At 38.4% G+C, this 24143-nt stretch overlaps 1 protein-coding gene across 24 annotated transcripts in view; it reads left to right on the plus strand.

Annotated features, from left to right (window-relative positions):
* Positions 1-24143, plus strand: part of anks1b (ankyrin repeat and sterile alpha motif domain containing 1B) — an 823124-nt gene that overhangs the window by 632640 nt on the left and 166341 nt on the right. The window contains exon 1 of one of the 24 annotated variants that reach the window (XM_069908386.1): positions 71-88. The exons of the other annotated variants lie outside the window; for them this stretch is intronic. Within the exon in view, the coding sequence (XP_069764487.1) occupies positions 86-88 (3 nt within the window). The 5' untranslated portion in view covers positions 71-85. Of the gene's footprint in view, positions 1-70; positions 89-24143 lie in introns of those variants that run through there. 24 annotated transcript variants of the gene reach the window in all.

Here is a 24143-nt window from a genome sequence, read left to right on the forward strand (position 1 = left end):
ACCAATCTCTCAAATCATTTCATCACAGTAGATGTGAGGGTTGCTGGGCAACTGTCATTGAGGCAGCTCCCTCTGGTCTTGTGGCATGGTATGATTGATGCCCTTTTTAAGTAGGTGGGAACTTTCGACTGCAGCAATGAGAAATTGAAAATGTCTTTTTTGAAATTATCATTGAAATTGACATTGAAAATGTCATTTAGGATCTCCCCAAACTTCTCTGCCTCTGGGCATATGTTGCCTGCTTTATCCTCAAGCAGCTCTATCTTCACTTTTGTCATCCTTCTGTTCTTTACGTACCTATAGAACTTCTTAGGGTTTTCCTCAATTCTACTTGCCAAGGCCTTCTCATGCTCCTTTCTAGCTGTCCTAAGTCCTTTCTTAAATTCCTTCCTAGCTACCATATAACTCTCATGAGCCCTTCCTGTCTTTTATTTCCTAAGCCTTCTAAATGTTTTCTTCTTCCTATGAACTTCCTCTTTTGTCAACTATGGTTCCCTTACCCTAGCACCTTGTCCCTGTCTCAGTGTGGAACAAACCTGTTCAGAACTTTGTGCAAATGGTCCTTAAGCATCCTCCAAATTTATTTAAATGTTTAAATTTAGACGCACAGCATAGTAAAAGGCCATTTCGGCCCATGAGTCCATGCCGCCCAATTTACCTACACCTCCCCCCAATCCATTTTGAATGGTGGGAGGGAACGGGAGCCCCCAGGGAAAACACTCGCAGACACGAGGTGAATGAACAAACTCCTTAGAAAGAGCACAGGATTTGAAGCCCAATCCGAATAGCTGGCGCTGTAAAAGCATTGTGCTAACTGCTGCGCCAACTGAACTGCCCCTTCTTCTATGCTTTTCTCCGGAAACGTATCCCGATTTACTCTCCCCAGTTCCTCCCTAATTATCCCTTGCCCACTTAAAATCTTTACCATTTTGTCTACTCTAATTCTTGTCCATAGCTATGCGAAAGGTCAGGGAATTGTGCTCACTTTCACTGAAATGCTCCCCCACCAAGAGGTCTGTCACCTGAACAGGTTCATTACCATGGTTAAAGTTCTTAAACCCTCTTATGAATGCATTAGAATAGGATCTTAAGGGAATCATCCTTGAACAATTTTACATGTTGGGACTTTCTAAGATCTCTCCAGTTAAGCTTTTTGAATTATATATTCATGAAGCAAAGTCTGGTTGACATGATCATAATGTTATGAAGACCCCCTTTCACTGCACTACTGTAATAATCAGATTCTTGCTTGGCTATCTCCATCAGTGATTTGGACACTGCACATTCCCATTCATTATCAGTCCCTTTTTAAGATTGTTAATTTATCTGCTCTCATTGAATGTTCGTTGTTGATCAAACTTATCATATCTTTGTGACTGATTATTCAGGAAGACTTTATTCCAGCACAATTAATACATCGGATCTATTTCTTCTGGCTTTCATTTCTGTGCAAGGATTTTATTATATAATGATGCTAGAAGTGCCAAGGAATGGTTGATCTGACAGTGGGAGTTACAGAATTAAAGACTGAGGTTCATGGCCAAGGAGTGCAACTTTTAAGGTAGACTATCTTGTAATTGCTTATGTCTAGATTCTCAACTTGAATATATGCTGGCATTCACAGGTCCTTGTTTTAAGATGAGATGAGTTGGGATGAGAGTTTATTGTCATATACATAATAGGAATGTATAGATGCGGCACACCACTAGTCACAGGCCTCCAGTCTGAGAAGCTATTGTCCACGGCCACTCACTGGCTTCTCCCACACAGCCAATGTTTTTGAATATTTTAATATGAGATTTCACATCCAAAGTACAGAGAAGCTATGGATAGATGTTAAAATTCTCAAAGATACACTACACTTAAAATCACCAATGCCTGAAGAGGGCGCACAAAATCAGAGAACCAGTGCGGACTTGAAAGGCCAACATGGCCTGTTTCTGCTCCGTAAATGGTTATATGGTTATGGTTATATGCACCAAAATTCTTGCTTGCTGAAGGTACACGGGGTTAACCAACTCCAATTATAGCATTTAAATTAACACAATATGCAAAGAGATAATAAACATAAATTTGCAAGAAAATAAGTGAAGTTTAAGGGGTGCAGACAGATCTTTCACTGATCCCACAGCAGTTTGTAGATAGGTTTAGGGGAGAACGGGGAGGTTCAGAAGCTTGATAGCTGTTGGGCAAAACCTGTTTTTGAACCTAGAGGTGCTGGACCTTCTGTACCTTCTGCTTGAAGGTAGCAGCGAGAAGAGAATGTGATCAGGGTGATGGGCATCCTTCATTGTATTGACTGCCTTCTTCAAGCCATGTCATCAGTGAGGTCAGTGCTCTGATGTTTTGGCTAGCTTTGCACTTTCTGCAGCTTCTGCATTCCTGGGCACTCGGGTTTCTAAACCAGGCTGCGATGCAACTGGCCAGTATAATTTCCACCTTTAAAAGTTCAATCAAGTACAGGTTATACCTCTCTTATTTGGCACTCTGATGTCCAGCAACTCTCATGGTCTGGCATGTTTGAATCTGTTGCCATTAGTACAAACACTTCACAGACAGCGCAGGACTTGATTCCCTGGTCCCGATCATTGGGGCTGTAAAGGCATTGAGCTAATCACTACGCTCACCATGCCTCCCCATACTATTATTTCCTGTTTTCTTTGTTCTACCTTTGATATGTTTACATAGGGGGTTCTCTTAGGTGTCAATTTCCATTTTCCAGCATTTTCTGTGGTCCACCAATGGCCTCGTCCCAAAGTCGCCAGATTAAAGAGGTACAACCTGTACTAAACAACTTGTCAAATATCAGAAAATAGAGATGTTGGTGGCGCTTATTCACAACTACCAGGAGAGGTTTTCTGATGTGTGGACTCCCAGTAATTTGAAAGTTCTAACCCTCTCCATTGTCATCCTGTCAATGAAGACAGGGTTGTGGTCTCTCTGCCACTCCTTCCTAATGACCACAGTAAGCTCCTTGGTCTTGCTGGCTTTTAGAGCATCATTGCTGTTCTGGCACTACCCAACAGATTCTCAATCTCATCCCATTAATTGGCCAACAAAAGTGGTGTTGTCCGTGTGTGGGATTTGAACTCTGCTTCGCCACCATGAGTGTCGAGGGAATAGAGTAGAGGACTAGGCAGGCAGCTTTGACGTGCTCCTTTGTTGTTAGTCAGCAATATCCATTGATTGAGCTTTGCCTTTGAGGAAGTGGAGGATCTATTTCCAAAGGGAGGAATGAAGTCCCAGATCCCAGAGATGGACTATTATTTTTGCAGGTATTACAGTCTTAAATGCCAAGCGGCAACCATTGAGGCCTGATGTAGATATTCTTGCAATCTAGGATGGTGATCTGAGGCAGAGTGCAGGGCCAGCAAAATGGCATCTGCTGTTGGTTTGTTGTGGTGGAAAATGACTTGAAGTGTGTCCCAGTCCTTCCCGAGACAGAAGTTGAATTATTCCATAACCAATCTCTCAAAGCACTTTACCACAGTGGATGGAAGTACCTCTGGTCACTAGTTGTTGAGGTAAGTCACCTTGCTTTTCTTGGGTGCCTTTTGAAGTAGGTGGTGAATGTCCACAAAAACTCTAGCCAGTGGGTCCACTGAGGCCTCCTTTGGGTTCTTTAATGTCCACCTCAGAAACTGGAAGTGCACATTCACCAGTGGCTGGTGAGGACGCATCATTGTTTTCCCTTTTGAAACCAGCACGTAATAGTTGGTTTGTAAACATATTTGCCAAACAATTATCAGTAAATATCCTAATTCATACCATTGTTCAGGTACATGCTCGTCTCTCACAGCAGTAAATCCTGGGAAAGAGGCCAGCGAAGGAATAGTAATTCAAAACTCTTGACTCACATTGTGTCTGTACTAAATCTTGAGAAGATGGGTGAACTTGCATTTTGTCTCTATGAGAAAGGTGTGCCCATGATTTCAGCACATTTGTGTCAGGTGTTGGGCATCAAGCTGTATGTCAAAATTAGAATTAAGCTGCATCAGAGCTTGGGTCTGACGTGGACTTGGATCTGACATGATTTCAGATTATGACTCCAGACTGACCGTTGATCCCAGGCACCATTGTCCATTGGATGTGGCCATGGTTTGGTATGGCAATGACCTGTGATTCAGGGGGATCATAAAAGGTGGGATGGGAGAATCATTGAGATTTACCTCCACTTTCCTGACTCCACATTGTTCCTCTGGGTCATTGGCTACTTGCAGTTGTGGCTATCCTGAACATCTCTGGAAGCCAAGGGCCAACTGAAAGCCCAAGGGGAAGGTTACATATGCACATATGTTGCTTGCTTCTTTGCTGAATGACAGCAAGTTGTTTAGCTCTGAGTATTTAAAAACAGAAATGCTTGAGGAAATCAGCAGGTTTTGGAGCGTCCGTAGGAGGTAAAGATATACTATATAACTAATTTTCTGGGCTTCGTCCTTCTTTAAGGTGCATGAGCTTAGGTCAGAAATGTTAAATATACAGTATATCTTTTTACTACAATCACAGTGTTGATAGATTTTAGTGTTTCAGCCCTGGGTTTTTCATAACCTGGGTGAAACAATGATATGTGAAGTCAGATGAGCAATGCATTAGAGTGTGAAATAGTACAATAATGTATAAATCACATGTCCAATGCATGAAACTTGATATATGCGGTAACCTTTTTAAAAATGAACCAGAGTTATTACTGCTTATGTTTTTAAAAAAATTAGGGAACACGAGTGAAGGTCCACATTCTGATCAAATACAGCACAATAAGCCTGGGCTTTGCATACTGATCCTCTCAACCATTTAATTACTAAATAGCTTGCTTAATTTTGCAGTTCCAAGCATAAAGCAGTTGGCAGCATTAGCTCTTGTGATGTGGGGTGATGTGGGGTGATGCGCAGTGACACCTCGAAACTGGCCGCACTGTAAACACATCCAGTTGTGGCCAATGTGCGGCGATTCAAGGTGCTCCGGCGACCTACTTTTGAGGTGGTCGATGCGGGGTGATGCGAGGGATGACCTCGCAGTGGAAACACCGTGGGTGACTCACTGGAAGTCGCGATTCTTCACCCGCGGTTTTCAATTGCTCATCAGACTTCCTGGTCACCTCGCATCACCCTGCATCACCTCACATTCCTCGCATCACCTCGCATCGCCCTGCATCACCGCGTATTCAATTGCTCGGTAGAAACAGTTCAGGTAGTCCAAAAATGCGTGGTGATGCGAGCAACAAAAAATCGCGGTGATTCGAGGTGATGCGGGGTGATGCGAGATGTCCTTAGTATAAATACAGCTATTGTAAAACAATAATGTCCCAAGAGAAAATGGTTTCTCCCTGAAATTTTATAAAGAATTTAAGGAATTATTATTTCTTGCATTAATGGGTGTATTACATCAAATGAAAGAGGTACATTACTTGCCAGAATCTTTTAAAACAGCATTAATAACAGTTATTTTTAAAAAAAAGATCTTTTACAACCTTTTTCCTATGGACCTATATCATTATTGAACACAGATTATAAAATAGTATCTAAATTATTAGTTAATTGATTAGCTAAATATTTACCAAAATTAATAAATATGGATCAGACTGGCTTTATTAAAGATGGACAATCCATAGACAATATATTTAAATGTATGAGTTTAATAAGTATACACAAAAAGAAACCAGCAGTAGTGGTTGCATTAGATGCAGAAAAAGCATTTGATAGATTAGAAAAAATGAGAGTTTTTATTTAGAGTATTAAATACATTAGGAATTCCAAATTATTTTATAAATTGGATAAGAGCATTATATAATCAACCAAAAGCTAAAGTAGTTAGAAATAGACAAATATCAAAACCTTTTCTATTAGAAAGGCCATCTAGACAAGGATGTCAGTTATCACCATTTTTATACGCATTAGCTATAGAACCTTTGGCAGAAACAATTAGAAGAGATAAAGGTTTGGATAGATAATAAAGAACTAAAGTCAGTTTATTTGCAGTTGCTATTATAGGTTATTTAACAAAAACAGAAATATTATTGAATAAATTAAATGTAAGATTAGCAGAATATAGCTTAGTATCTATTTATAAAGTTAACATTGATAAAGTGATGCCTATGGTTTACATGGACTATACGCAAAGTAAAAAAAATGAAAAAGTTCAAATGGAAAAGAGAAGCAATGAAATATTTAGGAATAAAATTTATAGAATTTTAGACAATTTATATAAAATAAATTATTTACCACTACTAAAAAAGATAGAGGATGATTTTAAAAGATGGAAAGATTTACCAATAACTTTAATAGGGTGTGTAAATTGTATTAAGAAGAACATTTTTCCAAGAATACAATATTTTTTTCAATCATTTTCCATTTCTATACTAGAAAAGTTTTTCCAAAATTTAAATAAAAATGTACGTGAATTTATTTGGAAAGGTAAAATACCAAGAATTGCTTTGGAAAACTAACTTGGAAATTTGAACAAAGAGAACTAAGATTACTAGATTTTAACAATTGCTATAAAACAGCTCAAGTAAGATTTTTGTCCTCCTGTTATCAAGTTGGTGAGAAAACAGCTTGGGTTCAAATTGAGATTAATAAAATTGGAGAAGCTATTCCAGAACAATTTCTGAATAAGTGAAATAGTGAATGACTAAAAGGGAAAATAGGAGTACCAATTTTACAACTTTTATTGAAGAAATGAAACGGGATCCATGTAAAGAGAGGAACTAAAAAATATCAAATACCCAAAATCAACATATTTTTTACTTTGAATAATTCTTTATTTGATACAGTAGGATGAAAGATTGTTCTTTAGGATTTTTTTCTGACTTTTGAACAATTGAAAGAGAAATATGAAATACAAAATTACACAATTTTTCCATATTATCAACTTAAATCATATTTAAAAAGAAATTAGGTACAAATTTAAGACTTCCAGAGCAAAGTCAATTTGAATATTTAATTACAGATATATTTACTGAGAAATTTATTACTAATATGTATATAGAATTGCAAGATCCTATGGGGAAAAAGAATTCATATAAATCTATACAAAGGTGGGAAAAAGATTTAAAATTACAAATTCAAGAAGAAATATGGTCCAGATTGTGACAAGAGTGTGTTACAAATACAATTAATGCCAGATATCAAATGATTCAATACAATTTTCCACATCAACTATACTATACTCCATATAAATTAAATGGACATAATTCCAATTATTCTGATAAATGTTTTCAATGTAATAAGGTAATAGGGACTTTTTTACATTTGGTTTGGTCCTATGTAAAAGTGGAAGAATTTTGGAAGGATTTGAGTATATTATTAAGACAAATTATGAAGATTAAAATGCAAAAAGATCCAAGAATATTTGTGCTTGGTGATATATATGAAGCAAATACAAAATTGAAGTTGGATAAATAGTAAACAAAATTTTTGATTATAGCAATAGCGGCAGCAAAGAAATGTGTAGCAATAACAAAGAAAACAGAGAATTTTGTGTCAATAGATAAATGCAAAACTGTATAACATTAGAAAAAAATTACTTATAGTTTAAGGAACATGATCGGGAGTTTTTATAAGATCTGGGAACTGTTTATGGATTTTGTGAATAAAAGTCTATCTACATTCTCCACGTCACCCACTCCTCTCAGTTAACAGTTAATAATTAATAGTTAGAAAATAACTATGGTAATAATGGCAAATGTATAAATTTGGGTGTTTTTCTTTCTTTCTCTTTTTCTTTCTATGGAGGGTAGGAGGGAGGGGGTGGGGAGAAAATAGTTTTAAAAATTTGTATCATTTTGTATTATGTTTTTATGAGATATTATCTTTATTGAGTTAATGTTTGTCTTGATGCAGATGATAAATAAAATTTTCAAAAACACTTCTGTAGAAATTTTATGGTGTCATACCAAACCTTCCCAAACTCCTGATGAAGTAGAGGCACTGATTAAAAAGTTAAAAATAATAAATTTATTTAAAAATAATTTTAAGAGATAAAAGTATTAATTAAGAACTTTAAGTGAAGTAAAGAAAAATATTTTAATGATTTACCTGGACTTATCTTGGTAATTAAGATTTGGGAAACCATTCAAATGATTTGGATTGTACTACATGTGCCTGCCATTGCTTCCAGATCTTCCATCCAGAGTGTTTCTCTGCCACAGGACTTAGTGGTGGACTGGGAAGTGGAAAACACTGCTATCTGACTTCCTCCTCTTCCTCATCCTTTACATTGCATTGCAATGCACAGTGGTGAGGTCAGGAAAAGAAGCTGCCCCTTGAAATTCTGTACTGACGTGACAACCAGCAAGAAGCACATCCTTCCCATGGCATTCTGTTTAGAATTAGAATTAACCATTCTAAGCCTTAAGAGTTGAAAGGAGTACATAATGTTTTGGACTCTTGCTTCAGTCAAATTAATTGAACTTTACTCTCTTTGATTTTCTTCAAGTGGTTGCCCAATTTTTGCCTCAAAAAATGTGTGTAGTGGTGTAGCGTTTTGTTTTAATCGATATACCCTGCCTGTCTCCCACGCCCCCTTCGCGTTAAAAAATTTTTTTTAAATGTGTGTAGTAATTATCAAAGCTAATTTTGAGCTAAATGGCTCAACAATGACTGTGTGTGGCTCAGAAACATCTACAAATCATCTACAAAGACAGGTTTTTTTCCTTTATTTGCCCCTGTGCTCCACAGTTTAAAATTTATCATCAAACAATTCATATGTGCACATTCCAGATTTTATTCAGCATTATTTGTATACATTTTGGTTTGACCATATAGAAATTAAAGAACTTTTTATACATAGTTCTCCTGTTTCAGGGCATCATAATGTTTGGGACAAATGGCTTCACAGGTGTTTATGAGTATTCAGGTATGTTTAATTGCTTCATTCGTGCAGGTATAAGAGAGCTGCTTGTTTCTAAGCTTTTGATCACCTTTGGAGTTGCCATTTTTCAATATGAGGACCAGAGTTGGAACAATGAAAGTCAAAGAAGCCATTATGAGACTGAAAAACAAGAATAAAACAATAAGAGACACCGCCCAAACTTTAGGATTATCAAAATCAACAGTTTGGGACATCATTAAGAAGAAAGAGTGTGCTGGTGTGGATGTATCAATAACTACTCTCTGTAGAAGACTTCATGATCAGAAATACAGAAGCTACACTGCAAGGTGCAGGGCACTTATTAGCGATAGGAAAAGAATGGCCAGATTACAATTTGCCAAGAAGTGTTTAAAAAAAAGCCTGTAGAATTCTGAAAAAAAGGTCTTGTGGACAAATGAGAGCAAGATTAACCTGTATCAGAGTGATGCAAGAGCAAAATGTGGAGGAACTGCCCAAGATCCAAAGCAGACTACCTAATCTATGAAGCATGGTGTGATGGGGCGGTGGGGGGGATGGTGTTACGGCCTGGGCATGTATGGCTGCCACAGGTACTGGCACATTTATCTTCATTGATGAAGTAACTGCTGATGGCAGTAGCAAAATGAATTCTGAGCTGTATAAAAACATCTTATTAGCTCAAGTTCGAGCAAATGCCTCCAAACTCATTGGTTGTTGCTTTGTCCGACAGCAAGACAATGATCCCAAACATACTGCTAAAGCAACAAAGGAGTTTTTAAAAGGTAAAAACTGAAAAATTCTTGAATGACCAAGTCAGTCACCCAATTTAAATCAAATTGAGCATACCTTCCATAAGCAGAAGAGAAAACTGAAGGGGACAAGCCCCTGAAACAAGCAGGAGCTGAAGATGGTTGCAGCAGAGAAGATGCTCAGTATCTGGTGATGTCTATGAATCACAGACTTCAAGCAGTCTTTGCATGCAAGGGATATGTAACAAAGTACTAAAAGTGACTACCTTAATATACTGTACATCCTCTTGCTTTCTCCCAAATGTTATGGTACCTGAAATAAGGGGACTATGTAATTAAAAGTGCTGTAATTTCTACAACTGTGCCTGCCTGTCCCGCACTGGACTTGTCCAACGAGCCTGCAGCAGACGTGGACATACCCCTCCATAAATCTTCATCCGCGAAGCGAAGCCAAAGAAAAGAAAGAAGAAATTTCTACGTGGTCAAACCAAAATGTATATAAATTACCTTGAATAAAATCTGGAATGTGCACTTTAATCAAGTGATTTTTTAAAAATTCCAACTTTAAAACTGCGCAGCACAGGGGCAAATAAAGGAAAATAAAGTGTCTTTGTCCCAAACATTATGGAGGGCACTGTATTTTTTATCTGCCCCCCCCCCCCCCAATAATCAGCAATCTGTCAATGTGTATTTTTTTTGTCCTTCTGTTCCTTTCTGTTTCTCATTGTTTTATCATTTATGGTGTAGTGCCTCGCTGTGTTCGCTCTCACAATCCTCTAAAATTAATGCTTTTTGGCTCAGCAAACCAGTCTACCAATGTCTTTCTGCCATCTTTCTTCCTCACCATCAGCCACATAACTCTGATCGTGTTATTTTGTATTGTAATAAACATGCTCCCTTTCATGTGACTCTAAAAATGAAGGGCTCAAAGCACAGAGCTGTGTGGTAATTTAATTAACACCCATCAGCCATGATATTTTGTTACAACCATTTTTGCCATATCCTCATGGGCTTTCATTTTTCTGATCACTGACATCCGTTATATGTCTTGGTGAAATTCATCAAATGCACCTGCTCCTCAAAAAATTCTATCAGATACCACCTTCCCTTAACTAATGTGCATTGACTATCCTTGTAATTTCATGTGATGGCCCTCAGATTAATGGCTGATAAAACTGAACAACAAAGATTATAACGAAACTTTCCTTACAATTTTCCTATCACATATCCTTTTTTTAGATATAATCTATTTTTGTGATTTCCTGTCATATTTTAAATCTACTATTATATTGCTAATAAAGAAAGCTGTTTTGGTTAGTCCAAGTATTCCTGGGCATGCATTCAGTGCAGATGCTAAGCAAATGTTGTCTCAGGTCTGGGCATGCTTAGAATAGATGCAAACAGGCGATAAAACCAGGTCACATAGACAGATGCTGTGTATTATATAGATGTAGATTGAAAGCATATTTTTGCACATGTTCTTCAGGCAATAGCATAGTGAGTATATTTAACAATATCATTTGATAAGCGTATACAGAGCCGTTGTCATACCCACACTCCTGTTCGGCTCCGAATCATGGGTCCTCTACCGGCACCACCTACGGCTCCTAGAACGCTTCCACCAGCGTTGTCTCCGCTCCATCCTCAACATCCATTATAGCGCTCACACCCCTAACGTCGAGGTACTCGAGATGGCAGAGGTCGACAGCATCGAGTCCACGCTGCTGAAGATCCAGCTGCGCTGGATGGGTCACGTCTCCAGAATGGAGGAGCATCGCCTTCCCAAGATCGTATTATATGGCGAGCTCTCCACTGGCCACCGTGACAGAGGTGCACCAAAGAAAAGGTACAAGGACTGCCTAAAGAAATCTCTTGGTGCCTGCCACATTGACCACCGCCAGTGGGCTGATAACGCCTCAAACCGTGCATCTTGGCGCCTCACAGTTTGGCGGGCAGCAGCCTCCTTTGAAGAAGACCGCAGAGCCCACCTCACTGACAAAAGGCAAAGGAGGAAAAACCCAACACCCAACCCCAACCAACCAATTTTCCCTTGCAACCGCTGCAATCGTGTCTGCCTGTCCCGCATCGGACTGGTCAGCCACAAACGAGCCTGCAGCTGACGTGGACTTTTTACCCCCTCCATAAATCTTCGTCCGCGAAGCCAAGCCAAAGTAATAATTTATTGTCTTTAGAAAGATTCAGTGCAGCAGAAATGTCTCGTCAATTTGGCGTACATTCTGTTACATTTGTGGTGAGTATACACTTAAGGCTCAAAGACACAACCTGACTGCACTAATGAAGAAAGCCTATGAGCTCTACTTCAGATGTAAAATTAGTGACCAAGACAAACCCTGGGCTCTTCACATTTGTTGTGCAACATGTGCAGTCAACCTCTCAGCATCATTATGTGATTAAATATGTTAAATTCAATAAAGGTTAATTTAATGTTTCTCCAACTTCCTATGTGATACAACAAATCTGAAATTATATTTGTGTTCAGCTTGAAGTTGTCTATCATAATCTCCAATTTATTTGATGTCTCGTGTAATTGTTTTGATTTTTTTGCCTGCTCAGCTTGCAGTTATTTGGCTGCTCTTTTCTTCCTTTTTAATCAACATAGTTCCTCCATTTTGGAATGCTAGCCACTTGTTTCTGAGAACATCACAATTTTAATGAATTTATAAAAATACAAAATTCAAATCTTAAAGACTCTGTAGGATACTTTATATTATGAAATAAACAAGCTTCAGTTTAGCTTTTGTTGCTGTTGAGGATTAATTAGAACCTTTATTTCTATTTAAGAAAAAATAATAATTTACAATATCATTCTGTCAAAAATCTATCCGTATATAGCATGACCTACAGCAAGATCACAGATTTTAATCTTGAGCAATCTATTAAGAAACACCATTATTTAGAGGAATGGTTTTCTTTGAAAGGAAATTGTTGAATTGTTGAAGCACATAGCTTATTTCAAGGTCGCCCTTTTCCTTCACTTCATTTTCAACTGTTACCTTAGCAACAGTCCTTTTCAATAATCAGAATGGGGTGCATTCACCAAATCTTTTTTCAGAAAATGGAGATTAAAATATAAATTGACATCCTTGCTGAGATGCAAGTATTTTTTTCCAAATAGAGTGCTAGTTATTTGTCAATACCCTCATAGTTAAAATATTATGAACTATGTGAAGATTAAACCACTTCAAATTTCTTCTGAAATTTTTAAACTGGGTATTGTAGTTGTTACAACTATTAGAATCTTGCTGAATTTCATTCATCACTCCACGTGTAATCTTTGATCTTTCAGGGAACAATCATGAGATGTCAGTGTTAAACTACTTCATTTTAGCTGTCCTTTATGTTCATACCCACACAGCAAATCATATCTTGCGGAAGGATAATTGCATAACTGTTTTTCCCAGTCGATCGAACGTAGATCTATCTATCCATGGTCCTGTGTGGAGTAAGCAGTGTCCTAAGTTCATACCAACACCCTCAACTGTTTGTGGCACTACTGCAATACTGAGTGGCATTGATTAATGACAGATCTAGGAGTTGTAAATTGGCATTTATTTACTTCATACCAATCCTAAGCACTCGCCTCAAAGTCCTTACCCTGGCACATGGTGCCTAAAGCTCCATGGAAAACAGAACAAAAGTTCTGTGAGGACAGAAGAGCTACAAGGCACTGTGTTCATCTTCACTTGCGAAGGGGTTGGTCATGAGAGTGAGACCAATTCTAACCAAGTTATCAAACCCAGAGAAAAGCATGGTGCTGTTGTGGTCTGGCAGATGACCTCTACCTTGCAGAGGCCAGAAGCCAGCTCTCTGGCATCTCCTTATACCTAACCCTGGATTCTAACCCCATTAATGAACACAAGGCCACTGTCTTCTAGACTACTACAGATCTCATCACATGTCTCCAACATGATTGAGTCCCAACCGCATACTGCTCACTTCTATCCCTTCCTGAAAATTCATAAAGAGGACTATTCTGGTAGGCCCATTGTTTTGGCCTGCTGTGGTCCTATCTCTTCATACCTTGATTCCATCTTGTCACACATGTCAATTCCTTTCCCATTACATCTGGGACACCTCACAAGCCCTCTACCATTGTGATCATTTCCTATTCCCTGGCCAACACCATCTCATCTTCACTTATAGATGTCAAGTCTTTCAACAACACTCCATCCCTCATCATTAAGGCCTAAGAGCCCTCCACTGTTTTCTCTCACCAAGGCCCAACCACTTCCACTCCATCATCTCTCTTATTCACCTAGCTAACTTGTTCTTATACTAAACAATCTCTCCTTTGATTCTTTTGACTTCTGAATAATCAAAATTGAGGCTATGGGTATTTGTATGGGCCCCAGATATTGCCTGTCTTTTTTATGTGGAATAGTCTTTGTACCTACCAACTGCATTAGTACCTAACTTGTCAATGCCATCACCTTCACCCATAACTCCAGCCCACTTGGACTATTTTTGACACTTCTTTCCCATTTCACTATCTCACAGTCTCCACCTCAGGAAAAAAAACTATCCAGTAACATTACTATAAACCCACCAACTCCCACGGCTACCTGGGTGACATTCCTTCCAACCTTGTCTGTTGTGAGGACAACATCCTTTTCTCTCAGTTTCTCCATCTGTACTGCATCGTAAGATGAGGTCCACTATTCCAGGACATCTGAAATGGCCCTTTTTTTTAAGGAAATGTGGCTTCATTTCCACTGGGATTCATGGAGCTCTTCCATTTGTTGGACTTCTGCTCTCACTCCTCTTCCTCAAAACAGTGCAAATATCAAGTTCGTCAGGTCCTCACATTCCTCCTCCCCGCACCCCCCCCCCCCCCACAAGTGTCATAGACACATGTGCATGTCAGGGCTAGATATTTTTTGGTGAATGGCTCAGCTCCTGAGTCAAAGCTCTTGTAATATTCTCCAGTTGCTTTCAAGGGGTTCAGCTGCAAGAGAATTAAACAAGTTAGACAATCTCCAGGTCAGAGCAATTCATTTGGTTGTATTGATTATTTTTCATTAATGCTTTATGACTCTTATATGATCAGCGTATAATGTAGATGGCAAGAACTCACCACAACTCTTCCAAAACCCAAGCTCTTCACCTCGCAGGTGTTCAAGAGGAAAAGGCATGTGTTAATTATATAAGTGTAAATCGAGCAGATCCAAAACTCCAGAATGCTTGCCATTCACAGAACAACCACAAATGGATAAGAGATTACCAATAATTCACTATAATAACAGATTTTTTTTTAAAATAAAATGTGATGTTTAAATTATGGAATACATTTGCTTCATTTGTGAACCAGTATTTTTGAAGAAACATAAAGCAAGCGCACCAAAAAATTATGCATGGCAATATTAGATTGATTCACCTTTTAAGACAATGCTAACTGTAGTGTACTTGTAATTTTGATTTGTTTACAAGCAAGAGAAGTATTCTGTAATCATGGGCAGATCTGTTGAGCAATTTGTGTTTCTATAAAATATAAATAATTATAACTGTGGACTTTTTGTAGAATTAAACCATTAAAAGGTTTTAATTACTTGATTACATTGGACTATTCTTTGGCCTCCTCCTCCAAAAAGCATTTATGATTTGCTATAATGATGTGAATGCATAAATAATAAAAGCCTTTTCCTATCAGCATCTGATTGTGCCACTAAGGATGAAATATTACACAGGCAATTTGATGGTCAACAGATTCCAACAAGTCATTGAAAAGCAAAACCCGACAAGGTACTAAGAATAACAATGAGAGTATTCAGTTCAAGAAATTTGAAAAATCCTTATAAATGATAAGGATCCCAAATTTGTTGCATGTTTTGAAAGACACAATATTTGAACATTGCTTTACTGATGGTACCACTGAAGCATTTTGCCTCCAACTTTCTGTTTGTGATCATTGAAAACAAACTTATTTGTTCATGTGATTTATCCCTCCTCTCCTTCCCTTTAGTCTTTCTTCAATAACCTGAGTCATTATGTGTCAGCTTTGATTCTTTTTTAATTATTTTGCACAATATGGATGCTACCAACCAATTCCTTGTCCACCAATGTCTACCATTGAGAAGCTAACAATTGTGTTTTCTAAGAGTACTGCAGTCTTTATGGTGGATCTTCTGTCATTAAAGCAACTGGAAATTACCTCCATGTCAGGGTGGTGCATATCCTGGATGGAAGTCTGCAAGTGCTTTCTTATGACCGTTTTATTGGTTAATACTTGAGGTCATCCTGCAAAAGAGGCCCTTAATGAGCAACAGTACATTTTGTGGCTGGTACACATTGAAGACTCAATGTACTTGTTGTGGATGGAGTGAAAGTTTAAGGCAATAGATGAAGTGCCAGTTGAGTCACCTGCTTTACCTTGGATAGTTCTGTGTTCATGTAAGCTATTGGAGCTGTTCTCATCCAGGAACTTCCCACCACACTGGTGACTTGTGTTAGGTCTGCTTTGTCCATGAATGAGTGAGACAAACACCAGACTGAGTCGAAATCAGGGTTCTTTGTTCTTTATTACCGGATTGTAACACTTGCAACTAACAATGTTAGTCGGAGAATGCATTCTGCCGTTATCAGCAAAATTATGATTTTTTATACCCTTGGATACGTGCTTAGAACATCATCATATCATTACTTGTCCAATGACTAAAACTGTTGCTATCCTTTCCCTGCTAGCTTCCTGCCTCTCAATCCATCAATGTCTCTCTTATCTTGTAAGTACAAGGATGCATTCACATCTTGTTACAGCCCTGCACAGGGTAACTCCTTACACATTCCCATCTCATGATGTTTTACCTAACAGGAGTACAAGGACACCTCCCCTTCTTGTTACAGCCCTGCACAGGGTAACTCCTTACACATTCCCATCTCATGATGTTTTACCTTACACTTGTGATATAGGTGATAGAATGTCTTTAGAAGTGAGTAACTTGCTGTAGATACCCAGCTCCAGATTTACTTTCCAACCCACAATGTCGATGGTGGAATTAGTTGATTCTGGTTTAATGGCAACATATCAGATGATGTTATTATCCTGTAATGCAAATGATCTAGATGCCAACGTCTAATGATGCTAATACCATTAAATATAATGACCATATTCTTATACTCTCCATTGTTGGTGATATTAAGTGACGGCACTGACGTGACAGAAATGTTGGTTGCCATGAACAGCCCTTGGTCCTGCTATCTGCAGGTATAGGCTGCTTCATTTACTGAGTTATGAATGGAACTGGATCATTATTAATTCAATCACTGGTGAACATTTTAACAAAATGGAGGGAAGTCAATTGAATGAATTAATTCAATGGGCTGAGAATATGACTGAGGAACTCCTTGTCCTCCATTGAGATGATTGATCCAACAATCTCAACCATCTTATTGTACTGAGTTTGACTTCAGCAAGTGGAGAATTTATTCCTGTGGATTTCAATTTTATAAAACTTTTGGTGCTGATATCAAGAGCAGACCCTCAGAGCTCACTTCCAGAACTTAGCACTTTTATCCTTGCTTTAACCAGATTTCAGATTTTTCATCAGAGCACATAGATGACATCACATACAACCCTGAGATTCCTTTTTTTCTTGTGGGCATGACAGAATTACCACTAATTGGTAGTGCAAAAAATAAAATGTACATAGCGTAAACATGCAAACAAATAAAAGGACTGTAAGCAAATCATGAATGTAAACAAACTGACTGTGTAATACAGAGAGAACAAAAGAAAATCAATAACATGCACAAGTAAGTCTCCTTAAATAAGCCTCTGATTGAGTTTGTCATTGAGGATTCTGATGGTGGCAGGGTAGCAGCAATACAGCCTGGAACTGAAAGAAATAATCCAAACTGAGCAGTGATGAGCATTTGCCAAATGCCACTTGTTAGTTACTGTCAACAGCAATTTCCATCACTTCGCTGATGACTGACGGTTGACTGATGAGTACTAATTAGCTGCATGTTTTTCCTGCATATTGTAGACTGGACCATATGTTGTAAGGTGAGTGGCGGTATTGTGGCTGAAAGCATTGCCTTCTTTTGGAACACATGAAACATGTAAGGAGTTTGTACATTCTCCCTGTGTCTGCGTGGGTTTCCTCCATGGGCTCTGGTTTCCTCCCACCTTTCAAAAACATACCGGGGTTTAGGTTAATGGGGTGTAAATTGGGTGGCATGGACTCATAGAGCTGAATTGGCCTATTTACATTGCTGTATGTCTAAATTTTTAAAAATTTAAATATTTAAAATTTTTAAATCTTACAACCACAATGTTTCTCCATCCATAGCCTTTGTGTCCAGTGCTTTGGCTATTTCATGTAGAGTGAATCAACTTCACTGGGCACTGAGAGGAACATCTGTTTGGCCCTTCACATTTAAGGTGATTTCAAAAGTTTGCAATGACAGCCATCACATCATGGTCAAGAATATCATCCAGATTGATGTCCTGCTCTCACTCCAAATTACTTCTTTCAGTATGGCCTGCTGCTCAATCTTCTGTCTGGGAACCAACTTGTAGGAAAACATCTGCACTGTTCGTGTCCTGTCCTGGCCCTGAATGGAATTTATTTCTATTTTAAAAGCAATATTTTAAGATGTCAAATGAAACTGAAAGATTATGTCCGATAACTTTGAAAAATTAACTTCAGATGTACAATGCAAGAAGGCTCCAATCCAAACATTTAATTTATACTCATAATTTTCAATTTACTCCAAATTATTATGCAGCAACATGTATCTTGCTATTCTTGAACACTTTTTTAAACAAAATATTGTGTATTTTACAGAATTACAGTACAAGGGGTAGAATACATCAAGTTAATGTTAGTTAGCAATCTAGCTAGATGCTCTGATCCAGTTCTCTTGTGAAGACCATGTTAAATAAAATTAGGTAGAGAAGAGATGAAAGCTGTGGAATGAAATGGGGAGAAGGTCACCTAAATTTAGTAAAATCATTGTTTATGCCTTTCAGTTAAAACTGTCCAGAAAGAACAGAATTAATGACATAAAGACAGGAATAGCTGGTAACTTGTGCTCACCTTTAACAACTTCTTCTTTCACTCCTCCCATTTCCTCTAATTCTATGGTTTAGCCATGGGCACAAGTATGGTCCCAGCTACTTCTGCCTTTTTGTCAGGTATGTGGAACAGCCCTGGTTCCAGTCACACTGCCCAACTCTTCCTCCACCATATCAACCTCTGTATTGGTACAACTTGCTATACCCATGCAGAACTTGGCAATTTTATTCAATCTAGTTCCAAATTCCATCCAGCCCTTAAATTAAGATGGAATGTTTCTGACACATTTCTCCCCTTCTTTAGCCTCTCTGTCTCCATCTCAGTGGACAGACTATCCACATATTTTGCTTTCAAACCTGGTTTTATCCAAATATTATAATAATAACGATATTAGGAAATGTAAGGACTTCATTGTATCTAAAATATCAAATTATAAAGGAAACATGCACAAAGTGAAAAGAATAGAAACCTCAAGAAGAAATAAATCCAAAGTTTAAAACACCTTTTACCAAATGGCATTTTGGCCAATAAATTATTTTAGTCGATACTCAATGGGCACTGAGAGGAACATCTGTTTGGCCCTTCACATTTAAGGTGATTTCAAAAGTTTGCAATGACAGCCATCACATCATGGTCAAGAATCTAGCTAGATGCTCTGATCCAGTTCTCTTGTGAAGACCATGTTAAATAAAATTAGGTAGAGAAGAGATGGAAGCAGTGGAATGAAATGGGGAGAAGGTCACCTAAATTTAGTAAAATCATTGTTTATGCCTTTCAGTTAAAACTGTCCAGAAAGAAAGGTTGTACAGGAATGCATTGGCACATCAGATTAGCCCATAAAATGCAGGGCAAATGATTAGTCTAAAAGTTTTTAATGGTGTTGCTTGAAGGATTAACACCAGATCTAAGCCCACTGACTCTCAACTACCTGGATTACAGCTCTTCCCATCCTGTCCTAAGTAAGCCAGCCTTTCTCTCTGCCTCCACTACATGTGTTCCCAGGATGAGGAATTCTTCTCCAAAACATCCAAAATGTCCTCTTCTATTTTGAATAACTATTGATTTCCCCTTAGTGTCACTAACAAAACTCGTACCTGAATCACCTTTCTTTCTTGTACTTCTGTTCTTACCAAAAATCCTCCCAGGCAGAACAAGTCCCTCTGGTCCTCACTTTTCACTCCACCAGCCACCAAATCTGACACATAATCCTCTGACATTTTTATTTTAATTTCAGGACCAAATGGGCCAGAAATTATCTTTGTCAACTTTAATGTATTTTCAAGTAAAAAATTTGACATTCAAAACTTTAAACTCTAATGGTTTTTTTTGGGGTTAGAATAATTATTTTCTTATTACCCATTTGAATGCTTGACAAATTAAGAACCCACTAAGCCTGCAGGAAGTCTTCAGTTTTTTCATCCATGCATCTCCTTGCTGATAATATGTGAGCTCTGATTTCACATGTTTTATCTCAATATATTTCAGAGGAAATTACAATTTCATTTAATCTTTTATAGTATGAGTCTATTCAGTCATGTCCAGGCTTGGGAAATATCCAACCAGTGATTATTTAATGATTGATAGTGGTAAACAGGTTTTGGAACGGAATGAAGCAAAATAGACATGTCCCAAAACAAGTCCACAGATATTAAAATATTTCAAAACACAACTAATAATGATTTTGCTTTCAAACCTGCTTTGATCCAAAAGTTTCAATTGTATTAGGGAATTTAATACTTAATATTGGATTTATTGTATCTAAAAGATGAAAATATAAAATATAATGCACAAAATAATAGCGAGAAGAATAGAAATGCCACGAAGAAATAAATTTCGAGTTTGAATCACCTTTCACCAAATGAAATTTTGACTAATTAATTATCTTGCTGCTTGTCAGGTTGTACAGGAGTACATTGGCACATCAGACTAGCCCATAAAATGCAGAGTAAATTGATTAATATCATCATTTTTAATGATATTGGTAGAAAAATTAACACCAGCCCCAAACCAGAACATTTTGACAGCTCTTTCTCAAACAGCGCAACAGGACTTTTAATATATACAGCAGTGATTTACCCACTTTTCACACAATTAAAGAATACACTCACTCATTTCTTTCAGCACAAAGTGGAGTCCTCTTTCTTTATTCTCTTCTGACACAGCACTGCATTCTTCAACTCCCAAACACCACCCAGCCAAACCCCTCTGTCCACCACATGGGTGACCCTGATGCTTTTACTCTCCTCCAGCATCTGAGATGCTGATGCTTAAAGCGCCCACGCGTGTGTGCTATTATTCCCACATGTCGCTTTGGATACATCATCAGTGGCGACCAACGATGCAAGCAAGTATGCGACAAGCATTCTCTAAACAGGAAAATGGAAATTTGACTGTGCCTGAAAACAAGTGCTGCCTTGCCCTGGTGGATCTCACATCAGAATGTTCATCTGAAGCTCATCTGAGTTTACTAGTTACTGACTCCATGACCAGAAAGACCCTATCAGTGTGGCTTATGTCTTCTTCCTCATTCTTCTCCTCTTCCTCTAAAACATTCTAAATAAGTTGCATTATTTACCATATTGGTTGATACTGCATTGAACATCGAAACAACCATAACTATTTACTCCAAATGTTCTATCAGAGTTTAAATTTACCCTACTCTTGTCAGAATTCTATCTTCTTCCGCTTCCAGCTAGGTCATGCCATACATTTAAACAGCCTTCTTCATTATCTCTTACTCCATTGATTTTATATTGTCTACATACTTATTAATTCTCACCCTACATTCTCACCACACCATTTATCTATATCAGAAACATCAAAGGTCCCAGCAAGTGGTGCAGCACTTGTTACAGAATACTCTCTGCCTACTATCACCCAACTAATGTTGGATCCAGTTTGCCAATAAACTATGGATGCCTTGTGCCTTAACATTCTGAATCAGCCTTTCATGCAGGACCTTGACAAAGGTCCTGATGCTACTGCTCATCTTGTACTGCTCAGCAACAAGGAGATGTATAGGATCCTACTCCTCAAAAAACTCACCATGTTTATAAGATATGCTCTCCCTTGTACTAGACCATGCTGACTTATACAGATCAGTCTCTGTCTTTCCAAATGAACTTAAATTCTTTTTCCACAATGGCTTAGCTTATCTCAATTGCCCTTTAAGAAGAAGGGGACAGCATTGCTGGTATCTCACCCTTGGCCAATAAAATTGTAAAATATTTGGCAGAGCTCCAGCATTTCCCTCCCGTCCTTCCCCTCTCATCCTGCGATAGAATCTGTTTGACCCTAGGGATTTATCCACCCTACTGTGCTCCAATATTTTCTGTACTTCCTCCTCCTTCCTGACACAGATGTGCTCCAGAATAACAGCTTACCCCTCCCTCCACTCTCCAGCAACCATGTAGGATCCTATACATCTCAAATATGGAACACACTGCAAGCCACTTCAAATGGTGAACTCTCTTAGGGTTGTTTTGCACAATGCTGCCAGATCTGTCCAAAAAGCTGACCTACTGCTTCATGACATTTACTACATGATATTAAGAGGACAGCATGCTCCTCGTTGTTGAGCAGTACAAGATGAGCAGTAGCATCAGGACTTTTGTCACTAATGTGAGGCCCTTGCTACTCAGCATCCATCTACCAGACTGGTGGAATAAAAATCGAAGATGTTCCGTTGCTTAGATTTCCCAGGTACCACAAAGGATCCCTGACCGTGGTGGAATATTATACAGATATTAATGGAGTGGAACATCTTGAGTGTCTTAGATTGATGTCGTTAGGCAATGTGAGTGCAACATACTGCTCCCTAGACATGGAAAAGCCACTCACTCATTCTGCCACATCTCCCATCATAATGAGAAGGAATTGCATCTGCTTGTCTGGAAGACAGAGTCTCAGTGACGTACCAAATGAAACACTGGAAGACATATTGCAACACCTTACATGTTCATCAGCCGCACCCTGAAGGATCTTGCATCAATGTAGAGGCTCTCAGGGGGGGCATGGCAAGATGGCGTAGAGTCTAGACGTGCAATCTCGACCTCTCTGGCCAGACTTTTAAATTCCCGTTTTTTAACCCTTTGTTTTCAAGTTTAAACTTTTTAAATTTTAGTTTAAAGTATTAAGGAATTATTATGGCCACTAATGGTAAAAAGACTAAATCTCAAGTTCAAAAGAAGATACATTTTCAAAGTGCTGAAGATCTGGGGCCTAGACGACTTGAAACAGCCCCAGGCTCAAATTCTTCATTGCCTAAATCCCAAAGTTTGCCTGTGGAGGCTGAAAAAAAAACCTAATGTTGAGGCTCTCAGTTTGAAGTCCTACTGCCATTGCAAACTAAGGATAATAATGACCCTCACACTGTTTGCTCAAGTATTGTTTGTAAAGTGTTGTTTGGTGATGAGGTGTTAATGGAATTACACAGCTTGTGGTGAGAATGTCAGGAGGTGACTTTTAATACTTCAGCGCAAGAATAAGCTTGTGTGGTCGGTGGTACAAAAATATTCTAGCTAATGGTGTATTGAAAACATGTCATCACTTGATACTGAAAATGACCAATTAATATGCTGAACCTGCTACTTTCAAATGGGTGCATGTATAATTTATGATGAGAAATCATTCTTTCTGACCTCTGACACTAATCAGGGATAAACTCTCAAAATTGGCCAAACACTTTTGTTAATGGAGTATAAAATTAACTTGAGAAACAAATTGATAGGGTTCACACTCTGCCAAATGTTATTTTTTTTTATTCATCATTCAAATTGGCAGTGGGTACTCAAAGACAAATAATACTAAAAAGTTTGTACAAGTACAGAATCTTTTATCTGAAACCCTTGGGTCCAGACACTTTTCAGAATTCCAAATTTTTTGGATAATGGAATATTACTAACAGTGGCACGTTAAGTAATTGCACTGATTTCAGATTCGCGGAAACAAGGACACAATCCAACTAGAAGGGTCTCTGGACGGGAGAGATTGCAGCGGTGGTGCTGGACTGGGGGTGTTGCAGCAGCACTAGATGGGGGGTGTTTGTGGTAGCGATTGCCAGGGGCTTGCGGCAGCGCTGGGACTAGCAGAATAATGTTCAGAACAGACTAGAAGGCCCAATGGCCTGTTTTCTGTGTTGTAGCATTCTATGGATGATTGTGGGGGGGAGAGGCAGCGCTAGCCGGGGGAGGGTGTCCGGGCGTTGGGCCATATATGACAAAACAGGCATCCATATACGGTGAATCGTAGGCGCTGGACTCTGCTTTTGAAACTGGAACCTATAAAGTTAGGATTCCCTGGGGTTCCACTATTACCAACACGGACCAACATGGGATATTCAAGCATGAGTCACATTGGGTCATGTTTTGCGCCAAATGCAAGATTTGGTGTGCAGATGACATCCATGGGAAAAAAAAAACATTTGGTTTTCAGACGTTTTTGGTTTTTAGAATTTCGGATGAAAGATTATGTACCTGTATTGTTTACATCTAATTCTACTCAAAAAATATCACCATATTGTATTATGAAAGCC

Source organism: Narcine bancroftii, chromosome 13, assembly GCF_036971445.1.
Source record: "Narcine bancroftii isolate sNarBan1 chromosome 13, sNarBan1.hap1, whole genome shotgun sequence".
In the NCBI taxonomy this organism is placed as follows: Eukaryota; Metazoa; Chordata; class Chondrichthyes; order Torpediniformes; family Narcinidae; genus Narcine; species Narcine bancroftii.